General features: G+C 46.2%; 1 protein-coding gene and 1 pseudogene across 7 annotated transcripts in view; both read right to left on the reverse strand.

Annotated features, from left to right (window-relative positions):
• Positions 1–18594, reverse strand: part of LOC147637623 (uncharacterized) — a 37847-nt gene extending 19253 nt beyond the window's left edge. For 5 of the 7 annotated variants that reach the window (XM_086798929.1, XM_086798927.1, XM_086798928.1 and 2 more), the window contains exon 1: positions 18067–18578. In XM_086798929.1, the coding sequence (XP_086655055.1) occupies positions 18067–18260 (194 nt within the window). In that variant the 5' untranslated portion in view covers positions 18261–18578. Of the gene's footprint in view, positions 1–18066 lie in introns of all 7 variants that reach the window. The other 2 variants (XR_015265992.1, XM_086798930.1) reach the window with 2 other exon arrangements.
• LOC147637624 (uncharacterized) lies at positions 6090–7096 on the reverse strand (annotated as a pseudogene).
• Positions 18595–18840: the final 246 nt, after the last annotated feature.

The following is an 18840-nucleotide window of genomic DNA, read 5'->3' on the forward strand; positions in this document are numbered from 1 at the left end:
TCGAATTGTAGAGCCTCCATCCAATCTAGGCTATCAAAGGCATCCTTATGACATAGTGGCTCCTCATTGTAGGAAGTAGCAACCAAAGCAACATTAGTATCCACAAAGTGTCCCTACATGTGACGGTGAGCTAACCTTGTGCAAGCATGTAAGGGTTCAGCCTGTTTGCTATCCCTTGAAGTGTCAATCAGCCATCTCGAGACTGCCCTTTCTCTGTGTGTAACGGCCCTTTCACTGTCCATTGCATTATCTGTGTCAACCTGACCATCAGGGGACATATCAAGCTGCAAATCAGTAGGTATTATGGGATGTACAGCAGGTGGATGTGGCTGAATTGAAGGCTGAGGGTGAGTCACAATAGACTCAAGAGATTCAGGAGCATTTCCAAACAAGGGAAACAATGAATCAAAGACATCTGCCACTCCAACAGTGGGCTATTTGCCATAGTCCAGCAAAGGCATTACTTTATTCTCATCAAAGATAACATCACAATTGACAAGAATCTTTCGAGTGCTTGGCTGGTATAATTTGTAACCTTTACTTTCAGAATTGTACCCAAGAAAGATGCACTTCTCTGCATTATCTGCAAGCTTGTGTCGAAGCTGAAGTGGTACATGTGCATATGCAAGAGAACCAAAGACCCGCATGTGAGAGATAGTAGGCTTCTAACCTATCTAGTCCTCATGAGGAGTAATTGTTTTCAATGCCCATGTAGGTGCCCGGTTCAACACATAGTTTGCACACATAAGGGTATCCATCCAGAAATAATTGGGCAAAGATTTCCCCTTCAACATGCACCTAGACATCTCCATTAATGTCTGGTTCTTTCGTTCTACAACCCCATTCTATTGGGGGGTGTAAGGAATAGCACACTGATGCATAATGCCTTAGGATGCCAAAAAGCAACAAATTCATGAGACATATACTCACCCCTCCTGTCTGTTCATAGGGTGACCAGCTTGTTCCCACTTTCATTTTCAATAAGTGCAAGCACCCGCTTGAAGTTTGCCAAGACTTGTGACTTGGTATTCAATGCACATACCCATGTAAAGCAGGTGAAGTCATCCACAAAGGTGACAAATTAGTAAAATCCTCCAAGAGACTCATTGTTCATTGGCCCACATATATCACTGTGAAGTAAATGCAATTTCCTGGCAGCACCGAGTGTCCCATCTTTTGGAAAAGAAGACCTGTGCATCTTTCCAAGAAGTCATCCCTCACAAACATGCTTCTTTGGCATATGCATCTTAGGAAGATCAATTACCATCTCCTGTGAATGAAGTTTGACAAGACTACCATAATTGAGGTGTCCTAACCTCTCATGCCACAAGTGGGTGTCATCAAGAGCTGAAGCATCTACTGCATGAGCCTATGTGACAACCTGTCTATCAAAGAGATCAAGGGTATATAAACCACTCATCAATGTCCCAGAAATGACAATGGTATCAAAAGTAACTCTATATCCAGCGAGAGCAATGGATGATGTGAGGATTACTGTTATTACTTAGTATTTCATCCACTTATCTGTGTATTTAAGACTGAAACTGAAAGTAGACTCGAGAGACTTGAACACAGATGTTTGATTGATTGATTGAAACTGTGATACAACAGGCTCCTTATATAGGAGTCCAAGAGACACGAATGAAAAGACACATCCCATGACCAATAGTCATGACTCTAGGCGAAGAGACACATCCTTTGGACGAATAGCTGCAACCATTGGGTGAAGAGTTGCAACCTTAGAGTGAAGGGGTGTGACCAGTCGTCGAAGGAGTGTGGCTCTTGATGAAGAGGCATGTCTCTAGAGCGAATAGTCGTGACCATCCGAGTGTAGGGGTCCTCTGTAATCATGTCACTTCAGTATCTGTAACCATGAGGAGACTGTGTATAATGAACTAAGTCACAATCGTGACATTCCCTCCCATTTAAAATAAAACCCATGTGATTAAATGAGAGTCGGTCGTCTGCCAAAGAATTCTTGGAGGAGTTGAGGATATTGTTGCATTTCTTCATCTGTCTGCCAAGTAGAATATGACTCATCCAAGTCCATCCACTTAACAAGAAATTCTGTAGTAATCTTCCGTCTTGTTTCTTTCTGACGAACATCAAGAATCTTCTCAGGAACAAGAATAATGTGATCATCTTCAATCTCAGGAACATAAGAAGATAACTCCGGAATAGATGAATCTCCTTGTATGTATTCCTTGAGCCAAGAGATGTGAAATGTCGGATGAATTTTTCCCCAAGATGGTGGGAGATCCAACTTATAACTGACAACTGAAATCTTCTTTATGACTTTAAATGGACCATAGAAACGCGGTCGCAACTTCGGAAAGACTCACTTTACTGTCTTATATCGATGCGGTGCAACATAAAGCAAAACCAAGTCACCTTCTTGAAACTCAGTATGCCTTCTGTGCTTATTCGCATACTTTTGATACTTCTGCTGAACATGAACCAGTCTGTCTCGAACTTGTACAAGAATATCTTGCATTTCTTGAATCAACTGATCTGCTAATGCCACCTTGTGTTGAAGAACAAAGTTTGTAGGCACAAGCGGAGTGTGACCATATGCTGCTTGAAAAGGAGTCATTCCAGTGACTGAATGCGGAGAATTATTATAAGCAAACTCCACAAGAGGCAAATATTCTTCCCAAGAAGCTAATCTTGTCTGAATATAATGTCTAAGCATTTCTTCCAAAATTTGATTTACCCGTTCTGTCTGTCCGTCTGTCTGAGGATGATAAGCAGAACTGAACAAGAGATTCGTACCAAGAGATTTGAATAAGGAAGTCCAAAAATGTCCAGTAAACTTCGGATCTCTGTCTGAAACAATAGATCTTGGCAATCCATGAATTCTGAAAATATGTTGTACGAACAACGCTGCAAGATCTGGAGCAGAAACTGTCTTCTTGCAAGGAATAAAATGTGCCATTTTGGAAAACCGATCAACCACTACTAAAATTTGAGCATGGCCTTTTTGCGAACGCCGCAAAGTAGTGATGAAATCCATGCTTATGCTTTCCCATCTTTCCTGAGGAACTGGCAAAGGCTGAAGCAATCCTTGAGGAAGTTGTCGTGAAGCTTTCATAATTTGACAAGAGTGACAAGCTTTAACAAACTTAATAACATCCTGTTGCATCTGAGGCCAAAAGTATGTTACTGATAATAGACGATATGTCTTGTTAATTCCAGGATGAGCTGTAAAGGGTACTTCATGATGCTCTTGAATAAGGAGTTTCCGCAAAGATGCATTGTGAGGAACACAAATGCGATCTAAGTAATAAAGTAAATCATCTGCAATTGTATATGCGGAAAACATATTCATTTCTGCAACAGTAGGATGAAGAGATTTGAGAGCTCGAAAGACATCTCCAAAGTCTCTATCTGTCAAATACTCATGCTTAAAACATGCAGGAATCTCCATCTGCACATTTGAGTTAGCAAAGTCCGTAGCTAGAGGCATGCGGCTCAAAGCATCTGCTACCACATTCTGTAATCCAGGAACATAGACTATCACCATGTGAAAATTCGCCAAAAATTCAACCCATCGTCCTTGACGAGGATTCATCACTGGCTGAGTAAAGATGTAAGTCAAAGACTGATGATCTGTCTTAACCACTGAATCTGCACCAAGAAGATAATGCTTCCACGTTCTATAAGCATGAACAATTGCCAAAAATTCCTTGTCATAAACGGGATATCGCATTTGAATAGCCGAAAATTTATGACTATCAAAAGCAATAACACTTTCATTCTGCATAAGAACGCCTCCATATGCTCTATCCGAAGCATCTGTCATGACGTCAAACGGCTGAGTTGGATCCGCAATAGCCAAAACAGGCGTAGTCAACGCATGCTTAAGATCATTAAAGGACTTTTCAGCTTCAAGTGACCAGTGCAATTTATGTAACTTTGTAAGGGCCGTCAAAGGAGCAGCAATATCTGAGAACTTGTGAACCTTGGTGTGGTAAAAATTTGCTAATCCCAAGAAAGATCGCACATCTGAAATTGTAAGTGGCAAAGGCCAATCAACAATGACCTTTATCTTCTTAGGATCAACTGCAATACCACGTCCAGAGATGATGTGTCCAAGATATTCCACATGATCTTTGAAAAACTGACTCTTCTTCTTGTTGATGTACAAGACATTCGTACGAAGTACTTCGAAGACAATCTGCAAATGCTGCTTGTGATCTGCTAAAGTCTTACTGAAGACCAAAATGTCATCCAGATAAACGATGACAAACTTATCCAAGTAAGGACCAAAGATGTCATTCATCAAAGTCATGAAAGTAGCTGGGGCATTGGTTAACCCAAAAGGAATGACCAAAAATTCATAATGTCCATACTTTGTTTTGAAAGCTGTCTTATACTCATCTCCAATTCGAATCCTAATTTGATGATAGCCTGACTTCAGATCAATCTTCGAAAATACCTTCGCACCAAGCAACTGATCAAAGAGCTCATCGATGCGAGGCAAGGGAAACTTATTCTTGATTGTCTGCTTATTAAGGGCACGATAATCAATGCAGAGGCGCATAGATCCATCCTTCTTCTTGACCAATAAAACTGGAGCACCAAAAGGACTTTTGCTTGGACGTATATGACCTTTATCCAACAACTCTGCCAATTGTCTCTGAATTTCTTGAGATTCTGAATAAGAAACTCGATAAGGAGCTCAAACTGGCGATGGTGGTCCAGGGATTTAACCAAGACTGTCCAAGGATCATGTCATAGTGTGACAAAGGCATAATAGAGAAATTCAGTTGATCCTGATAATCCTGAATCTGAAAATGCAACTGCTGAATCCGTTTACTGCAATGCAGGAAAGAACCATCTGCAAGTTCCACTTGGAAAACTTCCGCACTCTGCTGAGTAGGTAATCGTAACTTGCTGACGAGAGTAGTTCCCACAAAATTAGTTGAGCATCCACTATCAACAAGGACATTGATAGGATGCTGGCCAATAAATCCCAATAAGCTCAAAACTTGATTGGAAAGGTTAACAGGCACTGAAGTATGGTTGTGAGCATTTAACATTAAAGCACTGACAACTTTAGAAACTCGCACTGCATGAACCACCTACTTGCCTTTTTCTGGCGCAGAAGGATGATGATGTCCATGTTCACCTTCTGGGAAACATTCCATGTTGGAATTCTGGCGAGAATTACGCTTTGGGCACACATACCACCTGTGTGGTCCATTGCAAATTGTGCAAAGACCTGAAGGGTTGTCTTGAGAGGTTGAAGGTGCCGATGTAGAGGCTTGCTGACCTGCTGAGGTATCGCGGCGAAAATTGCGGCGATTGTTGGGTCGACGACCTTGCCAGTTGCGTCCTCGATTCCGATTGTTGTTGTTGGAAGAGGATCCTGTTTGTGAGGCTGCTGCCTGACCTGAAAATCTAGGCAGAAAGGGCTGTTGTCGAGTAGATTGCTGACCAGAGGATTGGGAATATGGAGACTCAGGTTGAGATAAATTTCCTCTGCGATTGTGCTGGGAGAAACGAGCACTGTTTGAGGACCAATTGCCAAAGAAGGATGTCCTGGGTTGTCGTCGTAGATCTCCAAGGCGCTCTACATAGGCAATGGCAGCATCTATGGTGAGAGGGTTAAACTTCTGCACATCTTCCTGTAAGTTGGGTTCAAGCCCATCGATGAAGCTGTGTAGCTTGTCAGCGGGGCTGAGGCTCTCAATTTCCAGAGTTAACCGTTGGAACTCTGTGATATACGCGGCTGAGGATCCTGTTTGCCTCAGGCAACGGAGAGCAGACCGGGCATGGTAGTCCGCACTGGCAGGTTCAAAGGCCTTGCGGAGGGCGCGCCGGAATTTATCCCAAGTAGGAGTGTGCTTACCATCTGCAACACGTCGTTGCCACCATAGAAGTGCTGTATCCTTGAGTAGTGAACTGGCTAAAGCCACCTTCTTGCTTTCGACCAAATCGGTATTGGTCAAATATACCTCCATTTTGAATATCCATTGGTCAAGCACGCGCTTGTCACGGCGACCATTATAAGGGGCAGGCAGTTTGACATCGAGTTTCTTTTTTTGTACAGCAGTAAATATTTTACAAAGAAGTTGAAGTTCTGCATTGTTTACCTCGGCAGCTGGATCTGGTTCATCTTCATTTTCTGCTACCGAAGTCTCTGAAGAAGATGGTTGTGGATCACTGGCTGGTGTGCGCGCTGGATGGGGCCGCTGCAACTGGTCGAGTCGTCTGCTGATGGTAGAGAGACTTGTCGAAAAAGTCTGCTGAAGTGTCTCCATCTGCTCACGTAATGATGTAATGGCCTGCATTTGCTCGTCTTGTTGCTGGCCCTCCTCCTCTGAGATAGATGGCATGTTGGACCTGCTAGAGTGAGTAGCGCGGAGAAGCTGGTGAAATATGTGGTACTGCTAGAGGAGAGAGTGACAGTGAATCGTCTCCCAATTCTGCTAAGAAATTGGAGCCTAACTCCGAAGGCTCGAGTCTTCCACCTCGTCGACAGGAGGTGTCTCTGCAGGGGTTAATGGAGTGTAATCTGGCACAATGAGCTCGCTGTATACTCGAACCAAGGGCTGAAGCGAGATGATCCGGTTTACTGCATCCACACGGCACTCGTCCAGGGAATATGCAAGATGTGGGTGAGCAAGATGGTGTGTTGGACACGTCAAGTAAATATGCCAGATCACCCACGCCTGTAACTGAGTGGCGTGGCGGTGACTGACGTATAATAAATATTCCAGGGGACCTGGTACATGAACTGGAGCCGGAACAGGTTCGGGAGCCGGAACGTGTGCGGGTTCGGGTGCCGGAACAGGCTCTACAACAACAGGTTCGGGTAATGGGGCGGGCTCCGGTGTGGGTGTATCAGGTATAATAATTATTTCCGGGACTGGGCGAGGATTTTCGGGCAATATGGCCTCCGGGACCTCGTCTATGTACGAGATGTAAGGCTCTGGCTAAGTGCTGTTGGGTTCCATTGGACGCCTGGTTGAGAAGGTGAATGTGTGCCAGAGTGGAGAGAATTCCCTGGCGTGACAGAACCTTCCCTGGAACAGCGTGCGAGAGGAGCGAATGGGCTGACCGGCTGACTATTTCGTTGCGCTGGCCCCATATTCGCTTTTTTTTTTGACTTATCAAAAGGGCACGTGGGTTAATAAAAAGGACCGCCCAAGTTAATTAATGGGCTGGCCGGCTGGGTAGGCTGCCGTTTATTAAAGCCACGAAAGGCTGCGCGTAAAAGAGACCTGCGCTGGCTGAATTGCAGTAATAGCGCTTAGTGCACAAGCGGCCAAGAGGTGCGCAGCCATGGGGCATAGCGAAGATGTAATATGCGGAAGCTTCGGAGAAGGATCGGTACTTCAAAACTCAGAAATCAGCACTCTTTTCGCGACGGGATTAACGCACAAAACTGAAAGACGATGTGCAGAAAATAGAGAGAGAAGGGGGAGATGGAGAGGACACAGTATTGGGTCCCAATTACCCTCTGTAGGGCCCCCACCACGGATGGTGTATTTGCTTTATTAGAATGATGTAAATCTGAAAACAAATACAAAGTACTTGACCTTTTCTTGGCTGGAAAACCTGCCCTTGACCTTCAGTCCTTCACCCCTTTGCTTTAGCAAGGTTCTTGGCTGTCCTGGCCCTTGTTTGCTTGGAGCACTTGGTGAATTATGAGATGGATTCATGGATTATGGGCTGGGGTATTTATACTCTTCATAGCATCCAGTCGGCTGGCTTCAGGGAGCTCCACGACTGAGTTTTATTAATAAAGTGTTTTCACACTATATACCTTGCTGTCCAGCCTGCGCATGCTTCTGGGGCAGCATCCTGGCTGCTGGGCATGCTGCGCAGAGGTGTGGGACTGCCCCTACACCTGGCCTACCTGCTGGTTAGGGTTTCTGACCCAGTCGGCTGCCTGTCCAGCAGCAGTACAGCTGGCCGACAGCCCCTCCAGCCCATGCCTTGGCTGGTGGGCACAGCTTGGGCCCTCCTGGCCCCTTGGGGGTGGTTCTACACCTCCCCCATGCCCACACTACAAGTGCAAGTGCAAAATCTGCTCACTGGGGTAGCCCTATGGGCTGGCCCCATCTCTACATGCAAACCTACATGCCTACAGAGGCCTGGCATCCAGTTGCAAACCAGATACACACAACATCTGACATCATTCCAGAGGGAGACTCACAGCGCGGACTGGCACTGCTTCACGTGCAGGACAGTGCACACCTGACCTCGGACGACTGAGATGGATCCCTGGCTGACTCGTCCCGGACTGGGCTCACATGGGACCAGTTCACCATCCCAGGTCCTGCACCTTCTGTACAGAAATGTCTACGTGGCATCCAAGTGCGGGATGCACGTGACATCCCCTTCTGCTTAACTTGACGGAAGCTGCATAGCCTCCAAATAATCCGTCAATAATGCCGGATAGTCTTCGAAAAATTCTTTGTCGAGCCATACCGCTTCATGAGTTCCTCGGTCCTGAAACTTCGTGAGGAACTGTCGTAGTCTTCGGCCTGAGCCATGCTCGAAACGGTGCAGAAGGATCTGTTCTGGAACCATTACTTCTGCTTCATCAATAATGTCTGGTTCCGCTTCATCTTTGACTTCTGAAGGGGGTGGACCTGCATATGGCTTTAACCAACTGACATGAAATACATCGTGCATAGTCCAACTCGGAGGTAGCTTTAACTGCATAGACACCTCATTAATCTTTTTCCGGATGGGGAATGGTCCGAAGCTCCTGAAAGACAACTTTGGGCATCCCTTGTCCACCTGCTTCAATCTTTGCTTCATAATCCGAAGATACACCCAATCTCCTTCCGAAAACTTCATGTCCCTTCGGTCTTTATTGGCCTGTCGAGTGTAGGCCTCTTGCGCTTTAGCCAATCTGTCTTTAACGGACTCTAGGATCTCCTGGTAAGACTCCGTCACTCTGTTCGCCTCCGGTACTGAAGACGAAGTCCTGGTTAACAACCCGTTAACAACGACTGGAAAGGCCTTCCAAACGCTGCCTCATATGGAGTCCTGCCAATAGCTGAAGAAAAAGAGTCATTCAAAACAGCTTGAACTAAAGGCAAAAACGATTCCCACTTACCTTGCTGATCGTGGATATAACACTTCAGCACATCAAAGGCCAACTGGTTGTATATCTCTGTCTGGCCATCTGTCTGTGGGTGGAATGCACTGGAAAAATTCAACTTAGTACCAAAATTATCAAACAATGCCCTCCAAAAATGACTGGTAAACTTGGCATCTCGGTCTGACACTATGATCCTAGGAATCCCACCAATCGAGTACCAATGCCGAATAAATAGCTGGGCAACATCCTCGGCGGTCACATTGGCCCTGCAAGGAATAAGCATAACAAATTTGCTGAACCTGTCAACAATAGTTAAACACTGTGTATTACGCTTACTCGGACTGGGAGGCAGATTTGTGACAAAGTCCATGGAAATGTCTTGGAAAGGACCCTCAGGAATTGGCAAAGGCTGTAACAACCCTATCTTCTTTCCACGAGGAGCTTTCACCTTTTGACAAATGTCACAGCGTTGTACATATGTAAACACATCACGCCTCATCTTTGGCCAATAGTATTGCCGTTCTAATTTCTCCAGAGTCGAATTCATGCCCCTATGACCACCTGTAATGGCGTCATGGGCATCATGGAGAAGAGCTGCCCGGAATGATTTCATGACACACAGTCGGCCTTTGTAGTAAAGCCAACCATCGCGTATCAGAAAATGGCATGGTCCTGTGGCATCCAATGCTTGTTCCCACTGAGTACCGAATTCCTCGGAATCCGCGTACGTGTGCTTCATGTCTTCTAGTCCTGTACCAACAAGGTCAAGTCTAGTGGTCTGAATCGCAGATACTTGTCCCTTCCTGCTCAAAGCATCGGCCACTGGATTGGCCTTTCCTGGAAGGTACTCAATCATGCCACCGAACTGCTGGAATATCTGACTCCAGCGGTGTTGTCGATAACTCCACTGTGCACTTGGCATCGTCTAAATCCAGCGCAATGCCTGATGGTCAGTGCGAACCTCAAAGTCACGGCCATACAGGAAATGTTTCCAATGTTTCAAGGCCTGTATAACTGCTAGGAGTTCACGATCATAGACTGAGTAGTTCTTTTCGGCGGGCAGTAACTTACGAGACATGTAAGCTACTGGATGACCATTCTGTTGCAATACACCTCCAATTGCGATGTTACTCGCATCGGTGATCACCTGAAATGGTTCGTCCCACGAGGCAAGGACTAAACAAGGCGCTTCTGACAAAGCCACCTTGAGGTTCTGGAATGCCTCCAACGCTCGTGGAGTCATTCGAATCTTTTGCCTCCTTGTTTTCACTCCCTTTAGCAGATCGGTGAGGTCTGCCGAGAGATCAGAAAACTTGTCAATGTGGGTGGAATATGCCTGGCATATACCCACAAATGATCTAATGTCATAAGCAGTCTGAGGTACTTCCCAGTTAACAATCTCGGCCACTTTAGCCGGATCAAGTCGAATGCCTTCAGCACTAATTATATATCCCAAATAATGTACCCGGAACAGATAAAATTCTGACTTCTTTTCATTGACATAGAGCTCGTTGCTTTCCAGCAACTTAAGGACTTTCTCCACATCAATGTCATGCTGCTCAACTGTAGCTAAATGTAGCTGGGGTGTTCGTCAAACCAAATGGCATGACCCGTTCTGTACGGAAAGCTGTCTTGGGGATGTCCCCCTCAACAATCCGAACCTGGTGGTACCCACTCTTTAAATCCAATTTAGAGAACACCTTAGCTCCATTCAGCCTCTCGAGAATATAGTCAATTCGAGGCATCGAGAATCTGCTCTTGATAGTCAGCTTGTTGAGTGCACGATAATCGACACACAACCGAGAAGACCCATCTTTCTTCTTGACAAATAAGATCGGTGCTGCAAATGGCGACACGCTGGGGCGGATGAAGCCAGCTTGCAACAATTCTTGGAGTTGGCGGTCCAACTCCGATTCCATTGCCTTAGAAAGGCGATACGGAAACTTGCTCGGGGGTTCCGAGCCTGGGAGGAGGTCAATCTTGTGATCCTCCGGTCTGGACGGGGGGAGCTGGGGAGGGAGACTGTCCCGAAGAAAAATCTTCTGGAACTTTTCATGGAGAACCGAGTACTTCTCGGAAGCACTGGCCACCGTCTGGGCTGTCTGGATGTAAATCATCGCACACTGTGTGCCTTTCCTGACTGCTCGCTTAGCCTGCAAGTGGCTTATGAGCGGAAAGTTTGGAATACCTTGTTGGGGTAAAGGCGTTATGCCCACCCTTATAGTGTGTACAAGCCCATAAGTTATAGTACATAGTACACTTAGTACTTTTAATGTACTAAGTGCACTATGTGTACTAGTGCAATATACATGTGTGATAGGGGAGTCACACACTCATGCTATTGATGAGTTGACTTATCCCCACAACTCTCTCTCTCTCTCCCTTGTTCTCTCTGTGTATGTCTCCCACATGAATTACTCTAACCCTAATTCTCCCACACAACTGGTATCAGAGCTAGCAGCAAGTGACTGGCTTGGGTGTGTACACGCAGGCGGAGCAAGTTTCCTGCAGTACGAATAGCCTTGGTGAGAGCCTTAGCGTGGAGCGAACGTGAACGTGTTCATGGCAGCTTGCCACGCTGCTGCAAAGAAGCTGTGCTTTCAGGATGTCCAGTCGGCGTGAAGCTACAATGCGTAATACAACAGCCGAATAGTAGGCGTCAACAGTAGGCGACGTAGCACTACACGGCGAAGGCTTCTGCGCAAGGAAGTCACCGTACGCTGCAACGTGGCGTTGGGCGTTCAACTCGCTACTAGGCGGAGGTGGCGAAGGCGGTGGCAACCATTAGGCGTCGCTGTTTTAGACGTATGAGACAGCAACGGAGATGTATGCGTGATGCAGAGACGGCTTTGACACAGGTCAGAGAGCAAGAGTAGCAGCAGTTCCTGTGGCAGCAGCAGCAGAACCTCCTCGTCTGGAAACGAAGAAAGCCAGCCCAAGCCCGACTACATGCTACCCTTTGTCATAATCGTCCACCACTGCTTGTACGACATAATCCCGACTGAGAGGCCCTGTTTGGGCAGGCGAAGGACCAGACGGCACTAATAAAAAGCAATAGGCAGCAATAGCTTTCTGCAGCAGCATCAGCATCACCAAACCCCCCTTTCTTGCAAATCAGAGAAAAATCAAAAAATTACAAGGTATTTTCCTCAATTTTTTTTTGGGATTTGCAATTGAGCAAGTACAATCAACAATTGAGCAGATACAGGTGTCGAATTGCTCAATTTTTGAGCAAAATTGGCAAAATTGGGTGACATTGGTCACAATCAGGATCAATTTGCAGGAAATTGGTCACAATCAGGATCAATTTGCAGGAAATTGGATGTCGAAATTTGGGGCTTTTGATGTAATTGTGCAATTAAGCACTCATACATGCTGTATGATGTGAAAAATCGCACATTTGGGCAAAATTGCAGCAAATTGCAGTGCAAATCAAGGGGCTTTTATGCCGATTTGGTTGATTTGCATGCAGGCAATTGCATTTGATGCTGTGGATAATGTGCTGATGCCTTACAAGCACTCAATGTGCCTGTAAATCAAGGGGCTTTCATGTATTTGATGTATATGTGGCCAAGGGGAAGCATCGTGAACACTCTGGATGCCTTCATGTGCGTCAATGTACCATGTATGATCAGAAATTGATCTTAATTCTTGTTGAGCTTGGCAAAGCAGCACGCAAGACTTTTATGCCTTGAATCCTCAGAAATCACCTTGCAGTCAAGGGGCTTTTGCCCAATTTCTGTTCAGGACTGTTGTATGCAGTGTACGGGACTGTAAAAGTCTGATTTTCACTCATTTGGACAGCCAGGAGAGCATTTATTGCTATTGTACTTGCTGGTACAAATTTGGCACAGCTTTGTGCAAGTTTTGGCATGGTTGTACACTGTTTTGAGTGACCAAAAGGTTCAATTTCAGCTGCTGTACTTGCCGGTACAGGTTTGGTACATCATTGGTGAGCACTTGGTACTGCTGTACAGTACTTTGGAAGGGCAACAGAGCACATTTAAGGTGCTGTCCAAAATCTGCAGCAACCAGATTTTGGTGATTTCATCACATAAAGTGGGAGAAAAGTTGCATTTGTGCTTCCGCAGTGGGAGATAAAGCTTGGGAGAACAACAGTGAGCACTTTGTGTGCTTTTTGGTGCAGTGTTTGCACATTTTGCAGGGAGTCAGGCATTGACAGGTTGCATATTGCTATGGCAACCACAGGTGAGAGCTCTTCATTGCTTCACATCAAGAAGCTTGAAGGCTCGCATAATTATGATATTTGGCAAACCCAGTGCTACAATGTGTTGCTCCAGAAAAAGCAGCACAAGCCTATCAAAGAAAGGGGTGTGATGCCCGCTTCTCTTACTGCTGAAGAGTGGGAAGATATGGATGAGCTGGCAAGATCTACTATCATGTTATCTGTGTCAGACTCTTTACTTTTCAGCATTCGTGAAGAGAAGACAGCTTGGGGAATGTGGCAGAGATTGCAGGACTTGTATGCCCAACAAAGTGCCTCAAGCAAAGTGTATTGGTTGAAGAAACTCATAGGTCTTCAGATGAAGGAAGGGGCGTCTATGACAGCCCATCTAAATGAGTTTAATGGTATTGTCAGCCAGGTCATTAATCAAAAGTTGGCAATGGACGATGAGTTCAAAGCCACTTTTTTGTTATGCACTTTGCCAGAGAGTTGGGACACATTCAGGACAGCCACTAGCAATTCGCATGCTATGCTGTCATATGCAGATGTTGAGGGTGCTCTTCTTCAAGAAGAGATGAACAGGAAAAACAACTCTGTTGGAAAGTCCAATGCAATGAATGCACGTGGGAGATCCCAGCAAAGGGGGAAAAGCCAAGAAAGGGGAAGGAGCAAGTCTCGCTCCAAAAAGGATTTGGAATGCCATTATTGTGGCAAAAAGGGACACATTAAAAAGCAATGCTACAAATGGAAAAATGATCAAAAAGAAAAGGGAAAAGGCAAAGACAAAGAGAAAGATGAAGCCAAAGATGTAAAGCCAAAGGGCAAAAGTGGAGTCAAGATTGAAGAAATCAATGTGTCACATGCAGGTGGCAGTGAGGATGAGGTCCTATTTACTTCTTCACTTGATGCCCATTCACTTCTTACAGGTGGTCATGGTATGCACTCATGGATCATTGATTCAGGTGCCTCCTTTCATGTCACAGGTTGCAGAGACTTGTTTGTCAGGTATACTGCTGGCAATGAAGGAGTGGTTTATTTGGGTGATAACCATGCATGCAAGATTCTTGGCAGAGGTGATGTGAGGCTTGTGTTTTCAGATGGCTCACAGCTTATGCTCCATGATGTCAGGCATGTGCCTGAGATCAAAAAGAATCTGCTTTCTACTGGACAGCTTGATGATGCTGATTATGTTACCACATTTGGTAGTGGAAAGTGGAAAATTAGTAAGGGCTCACTGGTTGTTGCCAGAGGCTCTAAGGTGGACACTCTTTATTTCATGCATGCAGGTGTTTGTCACCATGCTAATGTAAATGCAACCGAGCTGCCGGAAATTTCTGTGGCATAGCCGGTTGGGACACATGAGTGTCAAGGGAATGGAGCAATTGTCTCGTTTGGGTTACTTGCCTTCTCTAAAGTTTTCAAGTTTTCAGTTTTGTGAGCATTGTATATATGGCAGGCAACTGCAGTGCCCCCACAAGAAAGCTCTTGGACAGAAAGATGCTCAGTTAGAGCTTGTGCATACAGATGTATGTGAGATGCCTCAGCTTTCTTTGGGAGGGGCAAAATATTTTGTGTCTTTTATAGATGATGCCACACGCAAGGTGTGGGTTTATCCTCTTCGTTTGAAGAGTGATACATTCTCAGTGTTTCAGAAGTTTGTTGCTCTAGTTGAGAATCAAACTGGCAAAACACTGAAGGCTTTGCATTCCGACAATGGTGGAGAGTATATGTCCAAACAGTTTCAGGACTTTTGTGATGCTAAAGGCATCAAGAGGGAGAGTTACACACTCATGCTATTGATGAGTTGACTTATCCCCACAACTCTCTCTCTCTCTCCCTTGTTCTCTCTGTGTATGTCTCCCACATGAATTACTCTAACCCTAATTCTCCCACACATACCTGGCTCACACTTAATGGTCACCGGGGTGATTGACACATTCCGATCAATCTGGAACGTGTGCTTGTCCCACTTGACATCAGGAAGAAACTTGTGAAACCACTGGATACCCAAAATTATGTCTGCTCCTACAAGAGGGACAACCATAAAGTCACGCACAAACTCTATGCCCTGAATTACTAACTTAGCACCTAGAGCTTCATACTTGACGCTCGTTGTCATACCTGTGCTAAAACCCTCAACTTGTTTGTCCACCGGAGTCAGCTCGAAACGGGCACGCCTAGCGGCCTCTTCCGTGATCACATCCTCCGTGCTGCCGCTGTCAAACAAGACAACGACTCTCTGGCCACCTATGTAGCCAAAGGACTTGAGCAATTCGTTGCGCTCATACTCCTGGTCATGGACGCCCTTCTGCTTATCTTCGAGCTCCCGGCTAATAATTGCTCCAACTGAAGCACCGGGGGTTGAAGAACTAGGGGTAGCCACTGGGGTCTGTGTGGGAGCTGTGCTCACCACGGAAGCTGTGGAGGCGGCGGCGGCCTTTGGAGGTTTCTTCGGACAATCCCGAGAAGTATGTCCTTTTGTGTGACAAAAGTAACATCTACCCTCCTTCCTGTACTGAGAAAGCTCCTCAGCACTCAACTTGCCACCTGTCTTGCCTGCCTCCGCTTTCTGGTCTGGAGTAAGCTTAGACGCATTGTTCGAGTTCTTGGAGCCAGAGGCTCCCGGGCTCTGTCCTGGGGAAGACCCCGTCTGGTTCTGGCTTTTGCCCCCCGAGGCGTTAGCCTTGGGAGAAGCCGGCTGGGAAGTCTTGGGCTTGCCACCATTGTGTTTCATTTCTGCACTCTGCGCAAGCGAGAGTGCGTCCTCAAAGGTGGCTGGCCTAAACATACGCACCTCCCATTGGATTTGCGTGTCTAGACCATACAAAAACTGCCCTTTCTTGTCCGAATCAGATAAGCCTAATTGTAGACACAAGGTCGAAATTTTATTGGCAAACTGAAGGACTGGTTGCGCGTTCTGACGCGCACCCCTGAACTCGTCTTCGAGTCGCTCAAGGTAGTGGGGCGGTAAAAACCGCTGCTTAAGGTCACGGACGAACTCGTCCCACCCATAAGCTGCCATACCTGATCTGGTGTGGGCATGAGCCCACTGAGTCCACCAAGGAATGGCCTCACCTTCCAAGTACCAACTGGCTAAGATCACTTTGTCAATATCTGATTTCCTAACTGCGACAAAGTAAGCTTCAAATTGATGTAACCATGAATACAGAGTAGTGGGATCGAGTTTACCATTATACTTACTGAAATTCATTTTCTCGGGAAAATGATTCGAGGGCGCCGCCGGTGTCAATCTGGCGTCCAAAGCTCTGAGGTAACGCTCGTGTTCCACTCGTCGCATGGCGTCGTCTTCGCGTTGTCGAATCTCCAATGCGCGCATCTGCATCTCAAGCAAGGAGCTTGGCTGCGGCTGTGACCCTGCGAGAGGGTCCCTGTGACGAGGATCTGGTATCTAGGATACGGAAGGAGAGGGAGGAGGAGATGGAAAACGCGACGCTGGAGAGCGAGAACGCTCCTCCAAAGCCAAAGTCCGCGCCTTCTGCTCATCCAACTTGGTTGTCTGGTCTGCGATTGCTCGCATCATCTGCTGGAACATGTCTGTTACACTCAAGCCGGGTGCCCTAGCTGGGCTGCCTGGTGCACTCTGGTCCCATGGTTCTGGTTCTCCCTCGTCGCCAAAGCTCGCCATAGCGGGAAAATGCAGTTCCTTTCCGGAACGCAATCTGACCATCCACTATCTGTGTGGGAGACTTCCGGAGGCTTCCGGAGGCTAAAAACCAACCGTCCTTCGAGGGACAGGAGTCACTCCGAAAAGGGTAGTCCACCGGCGTCTAAAAACCAACCACACGAGCGAAAAAATTTTCTGGTTTTCTTTGCTGAATCTTTGTCCTTGAAGTGAGCTCTGATACCACTGTAATGTGCGGAAGCTTCGGAGAAGGATCGGTACTTCAAAACTCAGAAATCAGCACTCTTTTCGCGACGGAATTAACGCACAAAACTGAAAGACGATGTGCAGAAAATAGAGAGAGAAGGGGGAGATGGAGAGGACACAGTATTGGGTCCCAATTACCCTCTGTAGGGCCCCCACCACGGATGGTGTATTTGCTTTATTAGAATGATGTAAATCTGAAAACAAATACAAAGTACTTGACCTTTTCTTGGCAATGAAGGGTTGAGATTGGACCCTAGGGAGTCCACTTTAGGGAAGGTGTAGATGAGGTCCTTATTGACGAGTTTGATGCAGTTGATCATCGCTAAGGATTCTAAACTTTGTTGTATTCCTTTAGAAGCAGTTCATGGTTTTGATCACCAATATTATGATCTCTTCCTTCTTTCTAGCGGTCAAATGAAGTGGAGGTTTTCCCTACATCTCCACTTCTCGCAAGGGGAAATTTGATAGTTCTCATGGTTGATATGGATGAGAGGTATGCAGATGACTTTGATCTCTAGCTTATGATATTCCAAGGGATACTCATAGAGCTATGCTGTCAAGGGCCTTGCCAAAAGTGTAGGCATCCAATGGATCCCTCCAAATTGCTAACATGCAAGATGAATTGATTTCACTTGTGTTATGGTTCTATTGGGATTTTAGCTCTCCTTATTTGTGGTACATGTATCAGTGGATTGGGGAGGAGGTGGATGTGAGGGTTGTGCTTCATTGGGCTTGGGAGGTGCAAATCCATCAAAAACCTCTCAGCGGAGACGAGAGTGGCATGGGTCCATCATCATGGTAAATCCCGAGGCTTCAACCCCTCGCACTCTTGGTCCTTCATGTCTATCCTCTTTGTAATCTCCAAAGCATTCAAACTCGCACACCACAACAAACACAAATACATATGTTGAAATGAAATTTAAATACCTCCATGCTCTCATCTTTTGGGGTCTCCTGAGCTCCTCGGTTGGTTGCTTCCCCCTGCCCTCGTGCCGTGCTATCTGCTCCTCACGATCTTGGGTAATTGGAGCACTAGGGCACTGCTCACCAATGCGCACTGGATGCTCGATGCGACACACCACCGGTCTCGCCTTCAGCCTATCGATGGCATCCTGGATCATGGATGCAGGCTGATCACGGAATGGTGCAATGGCATCGTCCAACAAATCTCCTACAAAGCCACTATCATTAAGTGAGTAGCTGGCATAGCAATGTAAGGAGGAGCGTGCAAAATGGATCCATGTGTAGGATTTGTGAGTGCACCTTGCACGCTGTGTGTGTCAATGGCAATGAGGGAAAGATAAAAATGTGTGTGTGCGGGGGGGGGGGGGGCGCGGCGGGCGGCGGCGGGCGGGGGACGTGTGCAGAGAGAGCGCTTGCTTTCCTGCTGCAGAATGCGGATGGGCACGAAGCGGAGGCATAGGGCTCTAGGGCTCTAGGACTCTATCTATCCATCTATTCCCAGCTATTAGGATCCCATTATTTCTTGGTGTAGGAGTTCACACTAAAAAAATATACAGCTTTGGAGTCATTGAATGTGTTTAGTTGTTGTGTTTGATTTTGATTTGAAGTTCTTTTGAATAAGAGCATTCTAATTTCATCTATTAGAAGGAAAAACCCGATTTTCATTGGTTATTTGATTGAAATTAGAGTTGAAGAGGCTTAGATTTAATTATCTTTGAGACAAGAAATATCTTAGAA

This window comes from Cibotium barometz, chromosome 6 (assembly GCF_041138505.1).
Source record: "Cibotium barometz isolate CiBa-2024 chromosome 6, ASM4113850v1, whole genome shotgun sequence".
Classification (NCBI taxonomy): Eukaryota; Viridiplantae; Streptophyta; class Polypodiopsida; order Cyatheales; family Cibotiaceae; genus Cibotium; species Cibotium barometz.